Source organism: Nyctereutes procyonoides, unplaced genomic scaffold, assembly GCF_905146905.1.
Source record: "Nyctereutes procyonoides isolate TBG_1078 unplaced genomic scaffold, NYPRO_anot_genome, whole genome shotgun sequence".
Taxonomy (NCBI): domain Eukaryota; kingdom Metazoa; phylum Chordata; class Mammalia; order Carnivora; family Canidae; genus Nyctereutes; species Nyctereutes procyonoides.
The window spans coordinates 22,345,897-22,365,161 of NW_026575049.1; the positions used below are offsets into that span (position 1 = coordinate 22,345,897).

General features: G+C 60.0%; 1 protein-coding gene across 1 annotated transcript in view; it reads left to right on the plus strand.

The window, feature by feature from the left end:
* The window catches only part of SHISAL1 (shisa like 1), a 71,426-nt gene that overhangs the window by 28,626 nt on the left and 23,535 nt on the right, over nt 1-19,265 (plus strand). Inside the window, exons 3-4 of the mRNA XM_055328745.1 lie at nt 648-861; nt 10,377-10,694. Of these exons, the coding sequence (XP_055184720.1) occupies nt 648-861; nt 10,377-10,694 (532 nt within the window). The remainder of the gene's footprint in view (nt 1-647; nt 862-10,376; nt 10,695-19,265) is intronic.

A 19,265-nucleotide genomic window follows, 5' to 3' on the forward strand; every position in this document is an offset into this window, starting at 1 on the left:
GGCTCAGGGCGTGATCCCAGAGTCCCAGGATCGAGTCCCACATCGGGTTCCCTGCAAGGAGCCTGCTTCTCCTTCCTCTGCCTGTGTCTCTGCCTCTCTCTCTGTGTCTCTCATGAATAAATAAATAAAATAATAATAATTAATAATAATAATAATAATAATAATAAAGCTGGTGACAGGAGTGGAGAGGGCTGGACTTCAGACCCTGGCCGGCTTGAGTTGGAGTCCCCCTACCACCTCTTACGAGCTCAGACAGCTCATGGAGCCTCAGTTTTTCCATCTGTAGAGTGGGATCCCAGACCCGGCTGCTAGGATGGCCACGTGGGCTAAATGAGAGATAGCGTATGAAGGGCAAGGCAGGCGCTCAGTTAACACTGTGTCCTGGTTGAGTGCCTGCTGTGTGCAGAGCCACTGGAGGGGATCCCCACGAGGCTTAAGATGCATCCGGGGGACACAGTGCCAGCCGGGCTGGCGTGGAGGGAGGCCTGGGTGGTGACAGCTTCCCGGCGGAGGTGAGGCTCAGGCTGGACCACTGAGCCCTCCTGGGGAGGGAGGAGGCGTGCAGCCCCCCCAGGCTCATGGACTCCCAGGGCAATGGGGCTTGGGGACCCCCCCCCCATGCTGACCCTGGGGACTCTGTTTTCCAGTCTTGTCCGCGCACTTCCGAGTCTGTGAGCCCTACACGGACCACAAAGGCCGCTATCACTTTGGCTTCCACTGCCCCCGGCTCTCGGACAACAAAACCTTCATTCTCTGCTGTCACCATAACAACACGGTTTTCAAATACTGCTGCAACGAGACTGAGTTTCAGGCGGTGATGCAGGCGAACCTCACGGCCGGCTCCGAGGGCTACACGCACAAGTGAGTACCACGCTGGGCCCCCCAACAACTCCCCAGCCCCTTGGACAACCAGAGCAGGCCGGGTGGGCCTGGGAGGATTCTGGGGAAGTCTTCAGGTAACAGGTTTTCGGGCCTGTCTATCCCGTGACGTTTGCCTTCTCTTCTGAGCAATGGGCACCTGTGAGCCCCCCTCCCGGGGCCGCTGCAGATGTTAGGTGAAGTCAAGGGCGTGGAATGGAAGGTGCGTGGGCCTGGAATCCGCATTCCTTACTTCGCGTTGATTGGTACCGCAGATATGGCGTGCCGGTTCCGACCCACAGATTAATCCTACACAGCCCCTTTCTTTAAGGGGATTAGAACGCAGGAGACCAAGGCCCTGATGGAAGGGACCAAGAGTGTAAAGAGAAATGTACCCTGCAGAAAAGTAGTGGGGAATATGCTGAGTAAAGGCGTGCGGGATTGAAACTACATGCATTTCTCTTACCGTGAGTGAAAGAAACTAAGCATCTTTCCGTGGGTTTGAGAGCCACTTGTATTTCTTTTTCTGTGAGTGAGCTGTTTATATCCTTTGCCATTTTCCCATTGAAGTTTTGGCTTTTTTTTCTTATTTATTTATAGGGACTCTTTGTATGTGAAGGAAATACAATGAGCTGCAAATATTTTGTGTGTCTTTAAATTTGTGTTGCTTTTATCTCATACATAACTTTTAGTTGTTATGTCAAATCGGATCCATTTCTTTTCTTTTATGTCTTCTGGGTTTTGTAGCAGACAGGGAAAGGCTTTCCCTGCTCGGAGATTGTTAAAAATCCTCTTAGGTTTTCTTTCACTTTTTTTGTGTGTTTTAGTTTTTTGCCTTCAAATCTTTGACCTGTTAGAAATTTATTTGGATGTAATCTTTGCATTAGGAATCCAGCTTTATTATTATTATTTTTCCAAATGGGTAGCCAGTTGTCCCGAACCATTCAGTGAATTGCCCATCACTCCTCCACTGATGTAAACCACAAACTTTTATACTGTGATATACTAGATTTGAGTCTCTGGATGGATGTTGGTACGTCTTCATGGCTTTCGTTGATCTATCCATATACTAGTATCTCACTGTGTTACCTACCGCGGCTTTTGATGTTTTAAGACCTTCTTAGTCTGTTCCCCCAGTTCTTTGGTTATATGAACTTGAGAAGCAGCTTGTTTCATCTTGTCCCCTCCAAGAATCCACTGGGTATTTTTTTTACTGACACTATGTTGAATTCATAGATTAATTCAAAGAGAATGGACTTTTCATGATATTGAATCCAAGCACACATTACAGACAATCCCTGACTTATGAAGATTCAACTTACGACTTTCCAACTTTTTTTGGGGGGGGGGGGCTGGGAAGGTAATGACTTTCCAGCCTTTTTTTTTTATGACTTTCCAACTTTACGATGGTAAGAAAGCGATACGCATTCAGTAGAAACTGTACTTTGAACTTTGATCTCGTGCCAGGGTAGCGGCACACAGGACAACCCTTATCTGCATGCTGGGCAGTGGCAGCGAGCCAAAGCTCCCAGTCAGCAGGCAACCATGAGGCTCCACATCTAACTCACTTGCTAGTTTTCTGTCCCTGTATAACCATTCCGGTTTTCGCTTTCAGTACCGTGGTCAGTAAATCACATGACACGGTCCACACTTGTCTATAAGCCTATACCAAGTAGGCTTTCTGGGGATGACTTTGCCTCACTGCAGGCTACGGTGAGCCGTCTGAGCACGTTCAAGGTCAGCTGGGCTAAGCAGTAATGTTTGGTGGGTTGGGTGTAGTAAATGCAGCGTGTACTTAATGAAATTTTCAACTTACAACTGGCTTGTTGGGACATAGCCGCATCATAAGTTGAGGAAGATCTGTTGGTCTTTCCAGTTGTTCAGATGTTCTTGCATAGTATTTTGGAATGTATCTTCATGGATGTCGTATGCATATCTTTTGCACTTGTTCCCACTTATTTCTTTGTACCCTGTTATTGTAGATAGGGTCCTTTTTTTCCATTACATCTTCCAACTGACTCTCATTTAGATGACAAAACCTGGCAGCCCGGGTGGCTCAGTGGTTTAGTGCTGCCTTCGGTCCAGGGCCTGATCCTGGAGACCCAGGATCGAGTCCCATGTCGGGCTCCCTGCATGGAGCCTGCTTCTCCCTCTGCCTGTGTCTCTGCCTCTCTCTCTCTGTGTCTCTCATGAATAAATAAAATCTTTAAAAAAAAATAATAGATGACAAAACCTAATAGTTTCTAAATATGAAGTTTATACTCAGCCACCTTACTGAACTTTCTTATCTTTGTTATGCTTTTTCAGTTGATTCCCTTAAGTTTCCCATTATGCTACTTGCAAGCAACGATGATTTTATCTGTCTTCCAATTTTTGTGCCTCACTTCTTTTTCTTGTCCAATCATGTTGGCAAGTACCTCTAAAGTCATCTTTGGAATTATCAAGCACTCTTATCTTCTTCCTGATATTGACTAGGCCACTTCAGATACGTTCCCAATAAGCCTGAGGCTGACTTCTTGGGTGGCTATATTTTTTTTCGTGATGAGGAAAAGTTCATTTGGAAGGAGAGTTTTGTTAAGCGACTGTGGAAGGGAGTGGTGGCACCACTATGGGGGGGCCTGAGCCCCAATCTGTCCGATGTTGGGGCTTAAATGCTTTGCTACTGTGCCGTGCTCACTCAGGGGAAATCTCCTTTCCCTTTGGTCAGGCAGGAGATGCAGACTCCTTGACTATCATCCAAATCTCCCTCCTCCCACCGAGGCTGACTCCCCAGCCTTCCTTCCTCAAATGCATGGGTGCTTCCCCTGAATATCTTGCCATCTGCTCAGGCCTTAGAATAATTCTGTGTGTGAAGTCGTTCAGCAAGTCCTGTCCATCACAAGGGCTGGAACCGGGCCTGGAATCTGACCCAAGCATTTTATACGACCAAAGACTGACTCTCCAAGGGTGGAGAGAGGTGCCAGCAGTGGGGTTAAGACCCCGGAGTGCAGTCCTTGCCGGCCGAAAGCCAGACGGAAGACAGAGGCTTGGCAAAGCAAGCAGACTTCTCCGAGGCTCTGGCGACTGGTGTCTGGGATCCTTGTTTTGAAGCCCACAGGTTTCTATAATCTGCACATTTCCACAGGATCTCACACAGAATACTCCATCCTCTCAGCACCATGGGGCCTGGTTGCTGCGAGGAAAAGTTCGGCCATACGATAAAGCCATTCCCCCTGGGGAGGAATGGAAATATTGAAGAAGTTTAGCTTAGCTCGAATTCTTTAATCTCAGAAAGCATTCACAGAGTGCGCGGCATGGGCCGGCTCTGCATTCAGCTCTGTCCTTGCCATATCACGGAAGGCACCCGTGGGCCCCATCCTGAGCCCACATCACACACGGGGAAGGTGAGGCATGGGGAGGCTGTGTGATGATGGAGCTAAGCGCCAAGCCGGGTCTGGAGGCTGCTTTAATGAATCTGGGGCCTCCACCAGCCGAGGCAGCTCTGAGTGGGGAGGCCAAGAGTGAGGATCCCCAGCACAGCACCGCTGACACCTGGGGCTGGATCCTTCTTTGCAGGGGGAGGCTGCCCCGTGCCTTGGACGTTTAGCAGCCTCCCTCGCCACCACCCACGAGACATTGCTAGTAGCCCCTCCCCACCAGCTGGCCGTGACAACCAGCATGTCTCCTGATGTTGCCAACTGTAGGGTGCAGGATTGCCCTGGCGGAGAGCCACTGCTCTGGAGGGATTCCTCCTTGTTATTCTCCGCCGAGCTTCCCCCTGCCTCCCTTCCCACAGATGTGGATGGAGGCCCAGAGAGGGGCTGTGCCTCCCCCAGAATAATTGGGCTCCGCTCCTCCCCCAGGCGGTAGCACGCCGGTTGTCCCTGTGCTTCCTGTAGGGAGGCCTGGTGCCGGATTTCCCTGCATCCAGAAGTTGTTACGAAGGTGGGAGCCACGTGGTCCAGAGGAATGAGCATTTCCAGGCAGGGTTCCCTGCAGCCTGAGTTTGAAGTGCCAGGGGAGCCAGGGGGAGCAGCCGTGGGGGCTGGGGACCTCCTGCGGCCACAGGGGTGGAGGGTGGAGGGGAGTGGCAGGGGGCCCTGAGGGCTTCAGGCTGGGTCTGTACTCATTGCCGGTGCCGGGGACAAGGACAGAGGACACCACAGGAGCCATGATGAGGAGAGAGGCCAGCGTCACCCAGAGACGGGTGATTCAGAGCTCAGCTCAGAGATCTTGGAGGCTGCTGCCCGAGCTCAGGGACTTGGGGAGCAGGCCTGAGCCCAGGGAGCCAGACTGGGGCCTTGCGTCCAGGCAGAGCCCGCAGCCGAGAGGGGGCTCCCCGATGTGAAGGAGTGCCGGGTGGTGTCCACCTCTGGGACCGGCCTGCTCGTCGGGGCCCTGAGCCCCCGGGGTGGGGCCCTGACTCCGGCCTCGGGGCTCTGCTACCCCGGAGAGCCAGGACTTGTCTGGGGGAGCAGGGTACGCAGCGGGTCTCTGCCAAGGGGCCGGACGTTCCACTCTCCCAGACCTGTGACGTGGCCCCGGGCAGCACAGACCCTCCCTGGGCTTCTGGAACATGTCTGGGGTCCGTGAGCAGCCGTGGCGCCTGGCACCCGCCCACGTCACCCACCCCGCCCGTGAATCAGCGAGTAGGCAGGGCTGGTGACAGGGAAAAGGAGAGCGCTTCTGATGACTTATTTATTTGTGTTTTTCTGGAGGAACAGAATGGTTTGTTTTGGTTCTCGCCGCCTGGCGGAAAGGCAGGCAGAGCGAGGGAAGCAGCGCGGCCCACGGCCCCGCAAGGCGCCCCTTCCTGCCGAGCGGGCGCAGGCCCTGGGCCCTCAGGAGCGGCGCTGCGCCCCGCCCCTTCCCTCTCCAGGCGCTGGAGACCCTGAGCCCCGACCAGCCAGGCCCGCGGGACGGCGGAGGCGCGGGGCGGTGAGTGGGCGCTCCCTGGCCAGGCAGGTGCTGCAAGAGGCGGACAGTGGGAGGGATCCCGGGGAGGCAGAAGGGGCCTCCGAGGCTCCAAGGGCGGCCTGCGTGCATTACCGAGCTTCCCTTGGCCGCACGTGAAGCCTCCGTCCCCCCAGAGCTTTCCCTCCCCAGCGCCGGAGGACCTGAGAGCCCCCGAGCCCTGGGTCTCCTCCCGCGGGGCCTGTCCTGCCCGCCTCACAGCCCTGTCCAGACGCTTCGGGTGTTAGATGCAGCCCCTGAGTGTGGTCCGAATCTTCCGGATATTCTTGTCCATTCTTCAGCCCCGTCAGGCCCCGTTAGGCACCAACCCGAGTGCCCACCGGCAGCCTTCTAAAGACCAAAGACTTTCTAGAATCATGCTGTTTCATAATCAGAATGCTCTCTGCCAAGCCAGGGGGAGGGAAACAAATGAACATTTTTGAGCACTTATCGTATTGCGAGGGGCCTCCCAGCACCTTTGATCCACATAGAGGTTTTATCTAGGGAGAGGGTCCTCCCCTGGCCCCCTTACACCAGGGTGAAAAGGCGCCTGTAGTCGCACAGCACACACAGGGCCCAGCAGGGTGGGGGACAGGTGCATTAGTCACCTGGGTCAGTCACGCCCGGTGACGAGCGGCCCCGAAATCCCCTTGGCTTCCAGGCTCAAGGGCTTATTTTGGGCTCACACTCCGTGTCCTTCCGGGATCACCTGCGGCTCTGTGCGTGCAGCGTTCTGTGGCCCAGGCCGATGGAGCGCACCCCATCTGGGGCAGGATGTCCCCGCGGCAGAGGGTAAAGAACACTGGTGGAAGCACGAGGCGGCTCTTAGACTTCTGCTCAGAAGCAGCCACAACTCGGCTGCTCACAGTCTGTTGGCCGAAGCACATCCCTTGGCCCAGCCTGTTACCAGTAAGGCTGGTGAGAGGCATGAGGACGACGCAGGGAGGGACAGTGAGTGTTTGGGTAGCTGTGGACTCTGGTGGGGGGACTTCCGGCCACAGCCGCCCGTCTGGCTGATGGACCTGCTCCTGTAACCAGTAGGTATTCGGTTAATTTCTCCAGCAGGGGTTTTTGTTTATCACTTGGGAGACACCCAAAGAATGTGACTCAGTAAATATCCCCAAACCCACTGAAAATTTGCTATCTGTGGCTTTCGGCTGGCTTCACATCTTGCCCCATAAAACAGCCTCTGTTTTATCTCCTGCCCTTTATACAACATAGGCATGGACACCACAAAGCCCCCTGCATCTGGATGGAATTAATTTCCAGATCACATTTTAAAAATTGAATTAAAAAACTCAGAATGCTTCCAGCCAGCCAACCATGGGGGAGGTCAGGCCGAGAAAGACAGGAGAGCTGCCTGGGGGTGGCATCTGTGGCCTGGGCCCTCCAGCCAGCTGCCACTCCCGCGTGGGCTCCCTTTCAGGGAAGTGGGAGTCCATGCATGCGGCATCTCCCACAGGTGCACCCCTCTTTTCCTGAGCGGGGAGGGTAGAGGGAGCAAGTCAACACTCCCCCCTTCCCTCCTCAGCCCCCCAAAGGCCAGCTGGAGCAGCCAGCGGCGACAGGGGCCTGCAGGCCCAGCAGGGCCCACGCACACATGCAAAGGCAGTGACACAGTGAGATGCAGGATGCTCGGGGGGCGGAGACTGGAGCTGTCCCCAGGTCCTCAGGTCCCCAGGTCCTCAGGTCCCCAGTCCTCAGGTTCCCAGGTCCTCGGGTCCCCAGGTCCTCGGGTCCCCAGGTCCTCGGGTCCCCAGGTGCCCAGGTCCTCAGGTCCCCGGGTCCTCAGGTCCCTGGGTCCCCAGGTCCTCAGGTCCCTGGGTCCCCAGGTCCCCAGGTCCTCAGGTCCTCAGGTCCTGGTACACGGGAGCCAGACAAGAGGACCACGCCACGCAGGAAACCTCTCCCTGGACACATGGCCAGGACCTTGGGGTTCTCCCAAGATTCAGCACACCCTGGGGATACATGGACCTGGGTCCGAATCCCAGTGCGGCCACTTCCCAGCTGGCTGGTGACTGTTGAGTTTTCTTTTAATGATTGGTGGAGAAAATTAAAGACAGCAGAGCCAGGCGGTAGGTTCGAGAGTGCTTTAATGGAGAGCACTCCCGGGTGAGGTTCTGTGACTCGTGACTCGGAGAGGCTCGAGTCAGGGAAGTCGCACCCAGGCAAACCTCAGGGGGGTTATAAAGAGTTTATGGCGGGAAGATGAGAGTAGGGCGGCGTTGGTGAGAAGATGCTGGCCAGGGGTAGGCCATTCTGAGGTCCCCAGTCTTGCCAGCCCAACAGCGACTTTGCCTGCCCGGCACTCACCTCCTCGCCTGTGCATGGGGCAGACTGGACCGTTTGCCACCTCCGGGTACCGCTGCCGGGGTGATGGCCAGCAGGGCTATCAACTATTAGCGAACACGAACACGTAGAGGGAAGGTAACATGTAGCTGGGAAGCTAATTATATCAGGCCACCATCGTCACCAGCTCACCTTACACCCCACGTGTGTCAGCAGTGGCCGCCCAACCCCAGCCTCAAGGGATCTCAGATGAGCCTCTTAATTCTTCCGAGCCTCAGTTTTCCGTCTCTAGAATGGGGATGGTGGTGATAGCAGTAACGCCTCCTTCTGCGTTTGCTCAGCGTGCTGACCGGGCTCCTGTGCGGAGGGCCCAGAGTGACACGCACGCCTGCCACCGTCCTCGCTATGGTTCTGTCTCAGTCCTGCTGGCTCCAGGCCCAGCTGTGGCCCAGCCCCCGCCTCCAGCTCCCTCCACTCCCTCTCTGCGGGGCAGCATCTGCACGCAGCTGCCCTGCCTCCCCCTTCCCACTCCCCTCCCTCAGCCCTGAGGCTGCTGCCATGGGAACCACCGGGGAGAGGCCTGATGCTTGCAGAGATGCCCATGCTGTGCGGGCTCTGGGGAACCTGGAGAGAGGGTGCTGGGGACGTCAGGAGGGCCACAGACCGGAGCCAGGCCGCATCCTCTGTCCACCCCAGGCCTCCTGCCCCCACGAGCCAGGCCGGGCTGCCAGCCTCTGCTGTCCTACAGAAATCACACCTAGATGTATCCAGGCGAAGAAGGCAGGCAGCTTGGGGCCCGGCTGTCAGTCATTCACACCTTAGTGTAAACAAGCCCCCAGGCTGCTGCAGGCCTCACAGGGGTGGTGGCTGGAGGTGGGGCCGCACAGGGGAAGGGGGCAGCCCAAATACACAGCTGCGTCCAGGCCCTCAAGCAGACACCAAAGCCTGAGCACTTACCAGGGCCAGCTCCACGCTGAGTGCCTGGATACAGAGACCTCCCACTTGAGGGGCTGCAAGCACCAGAGCCAAGTCTTCAAGGGGGAGGATTTGGTTCAGTAACAGGAGGGGCGGCGTTGCAGGCAAAGAGCATGTGTGGGCAAAAGTGAGCAGCCCCTGGTCCAGGCCCAGGGGTCAGAGGGCAACAGCCTTTGCCTCACTGCTGAGGCCAAGGCTGGGCAGGGGGTAAACTGAGACCAGAAGAGGCCTCAGTCATGTCCTGCAGGTCCAGAGACACATAGGGGTTCTCCAGGCCACACAGCACAGCTGGGCCAAGTCGGACCCTGGACCGGGTCTCCCGGCACCAGCCAGTGCTCTCCAGCCTCAGGCAGGGTCTAGAGGGACCCCAAGGGGCCCGGTCTGGGCAGGAGCTGGGGGTAGGGCCCCCTCCTTGTGAGCAGGGGCTGCGAGGCTGGACACTGGCTCTGCCCGTGCAGTGTGTGGCCTGTGCCACCCGCTGGCACACACCCACCTGAGCAGATGCCGCAGCGGCGAGCACACAGAGGCGGTGTCTGGGTGATTCATAAATCAGCCCCTTTAGGTAGCTACGGGCCCTGGTGAGCACCGTTGGGAGCATAGCAGCCCCGGCTGCACCGGCCAGCCCCAGAAACAGCCCCCCTGGCACCCAGGGGACACTCAGACCCCGGCCTTGGAGGGGGACAGATGGAGCCAGACAGCCTGGTCCTGGGGAGGGTGGGGAAGAGGGCACAGCAACCCCCCCTGGGGGAAGGGGGGCACAAGGTGAGCTCTCGGCAGCACAGGGGGGTGTGAGGTGCCCCAGGGTGCTCAGGGCGGATGCTGGGGGTCAGGGGCCTACGGGCTCAGGAAGTTGGGTTGGTTTGTCCTCAGACAACAGACGTCCCATGTTTGTGGGGGATCGGAGGGGGTTAGGGAGGAGCTGTGGGGGGACCAGGGGTGGAAGAAGCAGGAAGGGATGCAGGAGACCTCCTAAGCCAGGAGCCAGGGGGCAGGCACAGGAGACAGCTGGCCCCTCCCACGTCGGTCTCTCCAAAGCCTCTCCCAGAGAGGGGCCCCCCCTGAGATCCTGGGGGAGATGCTCCGGGGCAGAAGGAGGGACAGGGGGGTGGATTCCAAGGATCTGGGAGGAGGCTATCAGGCAGGTGGGGGAGAGGGGCGGAGGGTGGGTGTGGGGAGGGGGGACCCGGACTCCCTGCTCCAGGGGGGCGGTGGGGGTGATGCAGCCGCTCCCCGCTGGTGCCCCAAGGTAGCCCCATGGGTGAGCTCCGTCTTTGGGGGCTGCTTCCTCTCGCCCCTCAAACTCTGTCTCCCTTTTCCCCCAGCAACTACACCGCCCTGCTGGGAGTGTGGATCTACGGCTTCTTCGTGTTGATGCTGCTGGTCCTGGATCTTTTGTATTACTCGGCAATGAACTACGACATTTGCAAGGTTTACCTGGCGCGGTGGGGCATCCACGGACGATGGATGAAACAGGACCCCCGGCGGTGGGGCAACCCTGCCCGGCCCCCCCGGCCAGGGCAGCCCGCCCCGCAGCCCCAGCCCCCGCCAGGCCTGCTGCCACAGGCGCCCCCGGCCGTGCACACGCTGCAGGGAGACGCCCACAGCCCGCCGCTCATGACCTTCCAGAGCTCGTCTGCCTGGTGAGTGGTTGCCGTCGGGGCCCAGCGCCGCGGTGGATCACTGGGCTTTGCCAAGCTGGGAAAATAGCGGGTCTGGCTCCCCGATGACCTGATCGTGCGCGTATCTTATTGGCCAAGTGGGACTCGAGGTTGCCCGTGGGCCCGAGTCAACAACGCGAGGTGGAAACGGAGCTGGGGAGCCAGGCATGCGGGTTTACGCCCGGAGAGCCTGATGTGGGGGTGATGGTCCCCGAGCGATGGATGGAGCTGTGAGTTTCCCGGCTGCCGAGGCAAAGGGGGCAATTGGATGACTTTCCCAAGTGTTCAAGGTCAAATGGGGCAAATGGGTGTTTGGGGTCAGGGGCTAAGCTTTCTCAGCGTGAAGTTAGGAAGTAAGCCTGTTCCTGGGTTGGTTCCTTGTGTTCCCATGCCCTGAGGCAGGCTGCTTAGCGTTGGCTCAGGGGACAGGAAGGGAGGCGGCCAGGGAGGTGGGGTGTCAGGGGGTCAGTCTAGAAGCGTGGCTGCGTGGGTCTCACTTCCGCCCAGTCCCAGGCACCTGGGGGGTGGGGGATGACCAGCCTCGTCCCCGAAGGGGACCTCTTCGTCCCTGAAGAGTTGGAGGGAGGGAGGAGGGCTGTACATTTTGGAGCAGGACCCCCTGGGAGGGAGGCCGGGACAAAGGACAGCAAGGAGCCAGGCAGAAGGCAGATGCCCCCCTCCCCCCCGGCAAGAGGTCGGAAGCCGAGCTGCAGCCACAGGCATGTGGGATGTGGGGCGCGTCACCCCGGGGCACCCCAACACTGAGCCCAGGCTGCATGATCCGTCGCAGAGCCCGCCCGCCCGCAGATGCATGCGTTTTCAGCACAGCGATCACTGTTGAGTCCATGAGCTTTGTGGGAACCCCGACCTGGGTTCGAGTCCCAGCTCTGCCGTTTACCAGCAATGTGTGCAGACAAATAACCTCAGCCCTCGGGACCTTCCAGTCCTCAGGGAGTAGTGGAGAGAGTGAGCCTGGTCCCCCGCCAGGGTCCCCCAAGGGTTAAATTAAACCCCTGGCACCTAGTAGGTGCCCAGTTAACCGTCGGTGCTTCCTTGCTGGGGGAGGCAACCAGGCTCCATGAGGATGAGGATCACGGACCGAATAGCCAGCAGGTAGCGACCTTTTCAATAATAAATGACTTAAATAATGAATAAGATGCACTTAAATCAGCTTATTGATCAAGTAATTGCCCCATCTGTCACGCAGAAGACAAAAACACAGCCCTGTTCAGCTCAGCTTGACAAATGCTGACTGAGCCGGTCCCCTGGGTGCTCCCCCCCACCCCCACCCCCCGGTCAAGGCAGTGGGTGGAAAACCTTGAGGAGCAGAGAGGAGGGCATGAACCCACACAGAGCTACACGTGAAACCGGCCTGACCCGGCGGCAGCAGGGTTTTCTGTGGCAGGGGACACACCTGGGGTGTTTGTCAGCATGAGGTCTTGGGTCTCCTCCCCGCAAAGCCCAGTGGTCAGCAACCCCTGGGGGGTCGTGCCTGAGGTACCAGAGTTAGAACCGCTGGAAAGCATCGTTACAAGCAGCCAGGTGTTTGGAGAGCAGGGATCCTTTCATTTGAGCGATGGCTCTCTCCCCACCCCCCTACCCCCGACCCCCCCCCCATTTGGAATGCCTTGAGCCTCCCTGAGCCTGCCAAGCTTGTTGGGATTGTGCATCAGGTCTCAACAGGGGACCGAGCCCTGTGGCCTAAGTGGGAGACGTTTAATTTAGGTGCTCGGGGCTCCTCGTGTCCCCCTGGTTCCCACCCTGTGGACCCAGGATGGCGCCCCCGTAAGCGCGTGAGCACCCATAAAACAGGTCATCAGAAGCCCGTGAGGATGGGATGTGGGATAAAGGATTCACCTGGTGACTCCCAGCTCCTGCTCTGCCCTCGACACCCCGGGGTGACCCTGGGCGAGGGGTTCCCTGCTTGGGCTTCCGCTCTACCCGAGGCGGGGAGAGGGGCGGGTGTCGCGAGCCCCGGTTAGCTGCTGGCCTCCCGGTGGCTGCCTGTGGTTGCAGCAGCATCTGTTGAGCACTTGCTGTGTCCCTGGCACCTTGTTGGCTCCAACCCCACGGGCTTGGTGCCAGGGTTGGGGGGGTGTGGGGAAGAGGGTGAGTGGTTTCCCCAGAGTCACGGGGCGATGACGCAGCAGGGCTCTGGCTGCCACCCCTGTTTGGCGGAGACCCCCTACCTCCCACCGTGTGCTGGGCACTGAGGACAGGGGACACATGAGACCCCACACATGGGTGAACCAGCTCGGAAGGTCGGAGGATGGGACACATCCTGGGGGCGGAGCCAGTGCATGGGGGGTCTGAGCAGGTGTCCTGGACAGAGAACTGGGGCTGCAACCCACTGTGGTGTGGCCCCCAGGGTGTCCCCGGCTGTCACGGGTGTGTGGCTGGGGCAGGGCTGGGCTCTTCTCACTCACAGCTTCTACCAGAACAAGAGCTGGAGTCTGTGCCGCTTCATTTCCAAACTGTCACCCTGGGTCCTCCAAACAGCCCCCTGAGCTGCGTCCCTGGCCTGGCAGAGATGCGTCCCCCCTGGGGCACAGATCCCACCAGTGGCTCCCCTGCTCCTCACCTCCAGGGCCCGGGGCCCCCCAGGCTCCTGCACCCCACTCCAGCCATCCCCCCACCACTCAGCTCTGCAGCAGAGCGACCTCCCTCCTGCCCAGAGGCCCTGCTCTTCCCCTTTCTCACCCACCACCTGGGAACCCCGGTCACCTTGCCCCTTGGGTCACAACTTCCTGGTTGGCAGGCCCCCCTGGCCCATCCTGTCCCTGCCCCCCGCCACGGCCGAGGCCATTGCCTGCCCTGCCTGCCGTTCTGACCATAACCCGGCTGGACACCCCAGCCCCGCATGACGCAGCCGCGACCTGCTGTCACAGCCGTGGAGCCACCACGGGGCGCTGAACAGTCACCACGAGTGCGTCTCGGGGGCACAAGGCTGCTCAGCCCCCAGGCCCCTTCCAGAAGCCCCCGCAGACGGCTGGCTCGCTCTCTCTCTGTCCCCCACTCCAGGACTCCTTCCTTCGGCGGCCCCTCCCTCCTTGTCTGTCCCTGCACGATGCACTGATCCCAGGACCTCTGGCGCCTGGACGCTTCTCCCTCCGTAGCCCCCGGTTTCTCCTCACAGGGGCCGGGGCGCCCGCACACCAGACCCTTCCCCGTGTGGGGGGCGGGAGGAGGGGTGCGAACTCACACGCATCACCTGGGTTCCTGTGTCTCCATTAGGTTCATGGCACCCTGGGGTTCCATGTGCTTATTCGGAGTTTTTATTTGGGGGGGAGGGAGGCGTTCGGGTTCCAGGGATGCAGGAAGGGATAGAAACGGGGGATGGGAGAGGGAAGCGGTCACCGCCGTGTCCCCGTTGCGGGCTCTGTGCAGGGCTTGGCACCGATGCCACCAGGGCCGTCACTCTTACCAAGTGGGTGGTGTCGGTATTAGCAGCCCCGCTAGGGTGGCTGGGAGCAGCATGTCTGCCTGGGGCTGCGGTTGAGCCCTGGGTTCAAGAGCCACTGGCACCAGTGGTAGGCTCTGCGACCTCAACCGTCCACGCCTCAGTTTCCCCATGAAGACACCAGAGGTCACAACCATCTTGAGAATTCAAGGGGGGGATCCTCAGGGAGGGGCTGGGCCTGCTGTCTGGCCCCATGTCATCAGCCCGGGGGTGGCCTCTCAGGCGGGCAGGTCAAGGGGGTCAGGGTCCTGCCCTCCGGGACCGACAGGGAGGTGAGGGGGCTCACCCAGTGCCCCACACGGCCGGCCTCGGCCACTGTCCTCTCCCATCTGCCCTGCGCACCAAGGATGTCGTGCCCCATTTTTGGATGTGGAACCTGGGGGCTCGGGGGAGGTCAATGGGAAGCCCGGGTCACCCAGCAAAGGGGAGACTGAGGCAGGACCCCACCCCAGGGCTGAGTGGCACCCCACAGCCAGTGGGCCTCTCTGCTGGGGACTCGGCCACGGTGCGGGGGGGCTGAGGCTCCGGTCAGGACCCCAGGCCGGAGGGTAGGAGGGAAGCAGCCCCCAGGAGAGGCAGCCCCAGGGGCTCCACGGAGGAGGCCCACGTCCTCCCAGCCTGGCTCTGCTCTGTGGCCCCAGACACCCACTCTGTCCAGCCCTTGCCCCTGCCCCTGCTCCTGTCCCTGCCCCTGTCCCTGCCCCCATCTCTGCCCCTGCCCCTGCCCCTCTCCCCTCCCCTGCCCCCACCCCACCCCAGCAATGCCAGGTTCTGGCCACCAGCCCAAGGCCTGGTTGCCTCTGCAGCAGGGTGGCCAGGCTCTCCCCATCCATGTGGTGGGCCAGCCTGCGGGGTGCTGCCTTCAGCTCCCCCTCCCCTGACTCCCGTCCTCCCCAAAGTGGGGACAAGGCACCCTTGTGGTTCTCTGCGCACCTGCCTGCTGTTCTTGTCTCTCAAACATGGGGGGGTGCACTTGGGGTCATGCTGCCCTCCTCCAGCTCCTGGAGCAGCAGGACCTGAAATTTGGGCTGCAGCTCAGCTCCCCTCCCTCTCCCTCCCTCCCTTCTGTCTCCTCCTCCCCTCCCTCTCTTTCCTCTCCCTCCCCTTTCCCCCTCTCCCCCTTCCTTCCTCCCCTCCCTCACTTCTCTCTCCTCTTCCACTCTTTCCCTCTTCTCCCCTCCTCCTCCCCTCCCTCTCCCTGTCCTCCCCCTCCCCTCCCCTTTCCCTCTTCTCCTCCCTCCCTCACTTCCTCCTCACACTGAGCATTCAGCCAACACTCTGAGGCTCCAGCCACCCCCCTCGGTCCTTGGCCCCGCCCCCCATCACTGACATTGGGCCACACCCTCCCTCAGCCAGAACCTGAGCCCAGGCCAGTGCAGTGCAGGGACCTCAGTGTCGGGTTCAGGGTGCACAGTGGGTGCGCAGCTTCTCCTCCACTGAGCTGGAACGTCCCTCTGTCCCCTCACACTGGGACTCAGGACTCCTGCCCGCTCCAGGGGCCCTCATGGCCAAAAGGGGAACAGAGGGCACCCCCTGGGGCCCTGGGGCCTCCATGCGCTGGCCTTCACTCCTGCCTGCGGCTGCCAGGACGCCCTCCAAGGTGCAGCACTGTCATCCTTGCTGTCTCGTCCTGAGGACCAAGTGCCCACCTGAAACCCCAGGCTCCCTCCCACTCCCACCCCCCTCCTTCAGGGCCTCAGCCCCTGGCCTGGCCCCCAAAACCTTCCCCACCCCACTGCTCTCTCTGAAGCCTCCCTGTGAACAGCACTGGGAGCTGTGGCTGCACGCACAGTGTAGACGCTGCCCTCCAGAGTTGTCTCCACTGCCTGCCCCCTGACTCCTGCAGTGGGAACTGAGCGCAGTGGGGTTATCATCCCCTTTTACAGATGAGCCAACACAAGCCCAGAGACGGCAAGCGATTTGCCCAAGGCCACACAGTAAATCCCTGGGCTTGAGCCAGACCTTCCTAGTCCCAGGTCTCCCAGGACCAAGGAGGACCCTGAGTCAACTGCCACAAGCCACTGCCTGCCTCCGAGCCTCTTCCTTTTTTTTTTTTTAAGATTTTATTTATTTATTCATGAGAATACACAGAGAGGAGAGAGAGAAGCAGAGACACAGGCAGAGGGAGAAGTCCGAGCCTCTTCCTGCCTTGTCCCCAGCCTCCCTCCTTCCCCTGCAGGCCTGGTGCCCCCTCTGGCCCTTGCCGAGTCACACCTCCCTGGGCAACACTCCTATTCATCCTTCAAAACCTTCCTGAGGTCACCGGCCCTGCTCGGGCCTGAGGCCTGGTGGGGGTGAGGGATGAGGCAGTGACAGGAGAGGAGGCTGCCCGGGCCCCGTGGCCTCTCCATCTTTCAGAACTCAGGGCAAACTTCCTGACTTGGCCTGGGAAGAGGGTTGTTTGCGTATCTCAGACTTGAATGGCCGTTCAGTCCCCTGGGTTTTGTTAGAGCTGCCAGTTCTGGTGTGCCTGGTCCGGGTTGGGCCTGGGAGGTGCCGATGCTGCTGGCCTGGGGGCTGCCCCTCGAGTGGCAGGGCCAGAGCTGGGAGCGACTTTGCAGGGTGGTCTCTGAGACTCCTGGGCCCGGATTGACGGAAGGAGGACAGAGAGTCTGGGGTGGGGGGTCTGGCCCCTTAGACAGGAGAGGAACAGCTCCCCGAAGTCCGCCCGGCCTGCCAGCAAAGCCCCAGCCAGAGCCGGGCTTGGGTGAGCACAAAAGGATCTCAGATCACTCAAGATCCTGTAGAACCAAATTGCATCAGGCTCTGACGGGTCCTGGAGGTTCCTTTAGTGGTAGCAGGGGTGCCCTGCGCCCAGGGGGCTCCCAGGGCAGGATAGAGGACAGCCACAGTTACACAAAGTGCCTCGAGAAGCTGGACAAGGCCTCCACGAACTGCAGGGTGGGGAGGAGTCAGGGCAGACTTCCTGGAGGAGGCGGAGGCAAGGTGGAGCCAGACCTGGGGAGCTAAGGGGAGGTCACTGGGTTGGAACAAAATGGAAAAGCTGCTTCAGACAGAGGAAGCAGCACCAGTAAAGACCACAGAGACCCTGGACATTGCAAGAGGCTTGCAGATGTCATGTGGACCGAGGCAGAACTGGACTGTGGGCCGAAGCGTGGGGCGCCTCTCAGCCCCAAGGCCCCTGTCTGCCAGCAAAGCCCCCACAGCAGCCTGTCCCACCTCCTTCCTCCCTAACCCCCAACCCGAACCCTCTGGCTCTCGATAGAACTCTTCAGAGGCCTCGCCATGGGTGCCCGGAGTTCACCCAACCCCACACCCTTCCTCCCCAAAAAGCTCGGGATCCCGGCCCCGCGGCCAGATTCTCGGAGTGTGGTTTCCGTGGGAGGCCACCGGCCAACGGCAAAGAATTCCAGAAAGCCAGGAGGGAGAGAGGGAGACGGTTGGCATGACATCAAATACCAAGGAGGCGTCAGTGATTGGAACTCAGGAGGCAGGGAGTGTCTGCGTGTGGGTGGAGTTTCAGGCCCCGTGGCTCTCAGCCAGCCTGGAAGGCCCCGAGCCTGTCCCCCAGGGTCCCGGCCGGGGCCCTGGCCTCCTCCCACCCGGGCCCTGTCCGCAGGGAAGGCACATCCTCTTGCCCCCCGACCAGCGGGCAGCACGGAGTCGGGGGTGACCGTGCGGTGTGTCCTCAGACAGGTTGCTGGCCCTCCCTGAGTCTCAGCACTTCCCCTGAGCCTGTCGCAGGCTGCCGCTGATTCCTTTCCGGGAACCACGACCTCACCCCGCCAGTCCTTCCTCACCCCCCCGGGGGAGGCTTGGCCCAAGGAGGGATGCTGGGGTTTGGTGCCAGGGAGCCCATTTAAGATCGCAGCCCCGCAGGTGCCACGCGGAGCACTCAGGCAGGGTGTCCTCCAACCACTCCCCGCTCCCTCCCGCGGGAATGTGAGAATGAGGGTTTTGTCTGCTTGGTCCGCTGCTGTGTCCCCAGCTCTCCAATGCTGACTCGATGAACCCCCCATTTCACAGCTGAGAAAAGCGAGGCACAGAGAGGTTAGGTACCTGGTCACAGGCGCACCCAGCATCGGGGCACTGGGCAGCTTGGAGGACTGCGTGGCACTCAGGCCCAGGTCCTCCCCCTCGTCCCCTCAGCCAGGGAGCCAGACACGACAAGGCAGGCAGGATGCAGGAGACAGAGCCCGAGGGCCTCGGATGCCCCAGGCAGCCTTGGCTGGGAGCTGGCTGTGCCACAGGTGCTCAGCCCCCCGCGGGGCAGAGGGGGAGGACGATGAGGTGTGGGGTCCAATCCTGGGCCAGAGACCAGCAGGGACAGGAGCCCATCTTCCCACCCCTGTTCCGGGCCGGGCACCTGGACATTCAGCCGGGCTGACCCAGGGACAGATAATGGCAGTGAGCCATCAGCTTTGACAGAAGGGAGCCCAGAGGGCACCCAGTCCAGACGGGGCATTGAGGAGAGCTTCCTGGAGGAGGCGACAGCTGGAATGCTCTTCACAGATGAGTAATAATTGGGCAAAAATATAAAGGGGGGAGGGTGTCGCTGGTGGGAGGAAGAACACGTGCAAAGGCCCGGGTAAGGGTCAGGACACTCGGGGTCCCCACAGGGAGCAGCCGTCCTGGGACAGAGTGCATCTCAAGGTTCTCCTTCGAACAGGATAATCACATTCCTTTCTCTGGTGAGAACCTCCTTACTGGTGCTATTGCACAAGAGGCCAGAAAGTCCCCCCTGAAAGTCTTCTCTCTTCCTGCTCCTTCCCTGCCCCAAGAGCCACCAAAGACCCAGACACAGACCCCAATTCAGGGGTCTTAGGACAGACCGGGCCCCAGGGTCCAGAGAAAGGACCAGACCACATCCAAAGCGACCGGAGCTGAGGCTGGTGGACTTTCCCGCTTGTAACAACCAGCAAACCCCACGCCACTGGAGCAGAGGGGAGGGGTCGGAGGAAGCAGTTTGGACGGAAAGCCATGGGCAAGCCAGGGTTCAAAGCCCGCATCGGCCCTCCTGAGTTGTGGAACCCACACAGGTCCTGCAACCTCTCGCCCCCCACCCTGCCCCGGGGTCCTCATAGGCTCCGGGGTCACCCGGAAAAGGCAATGAGGGCCTGGGCAGCCCGGAG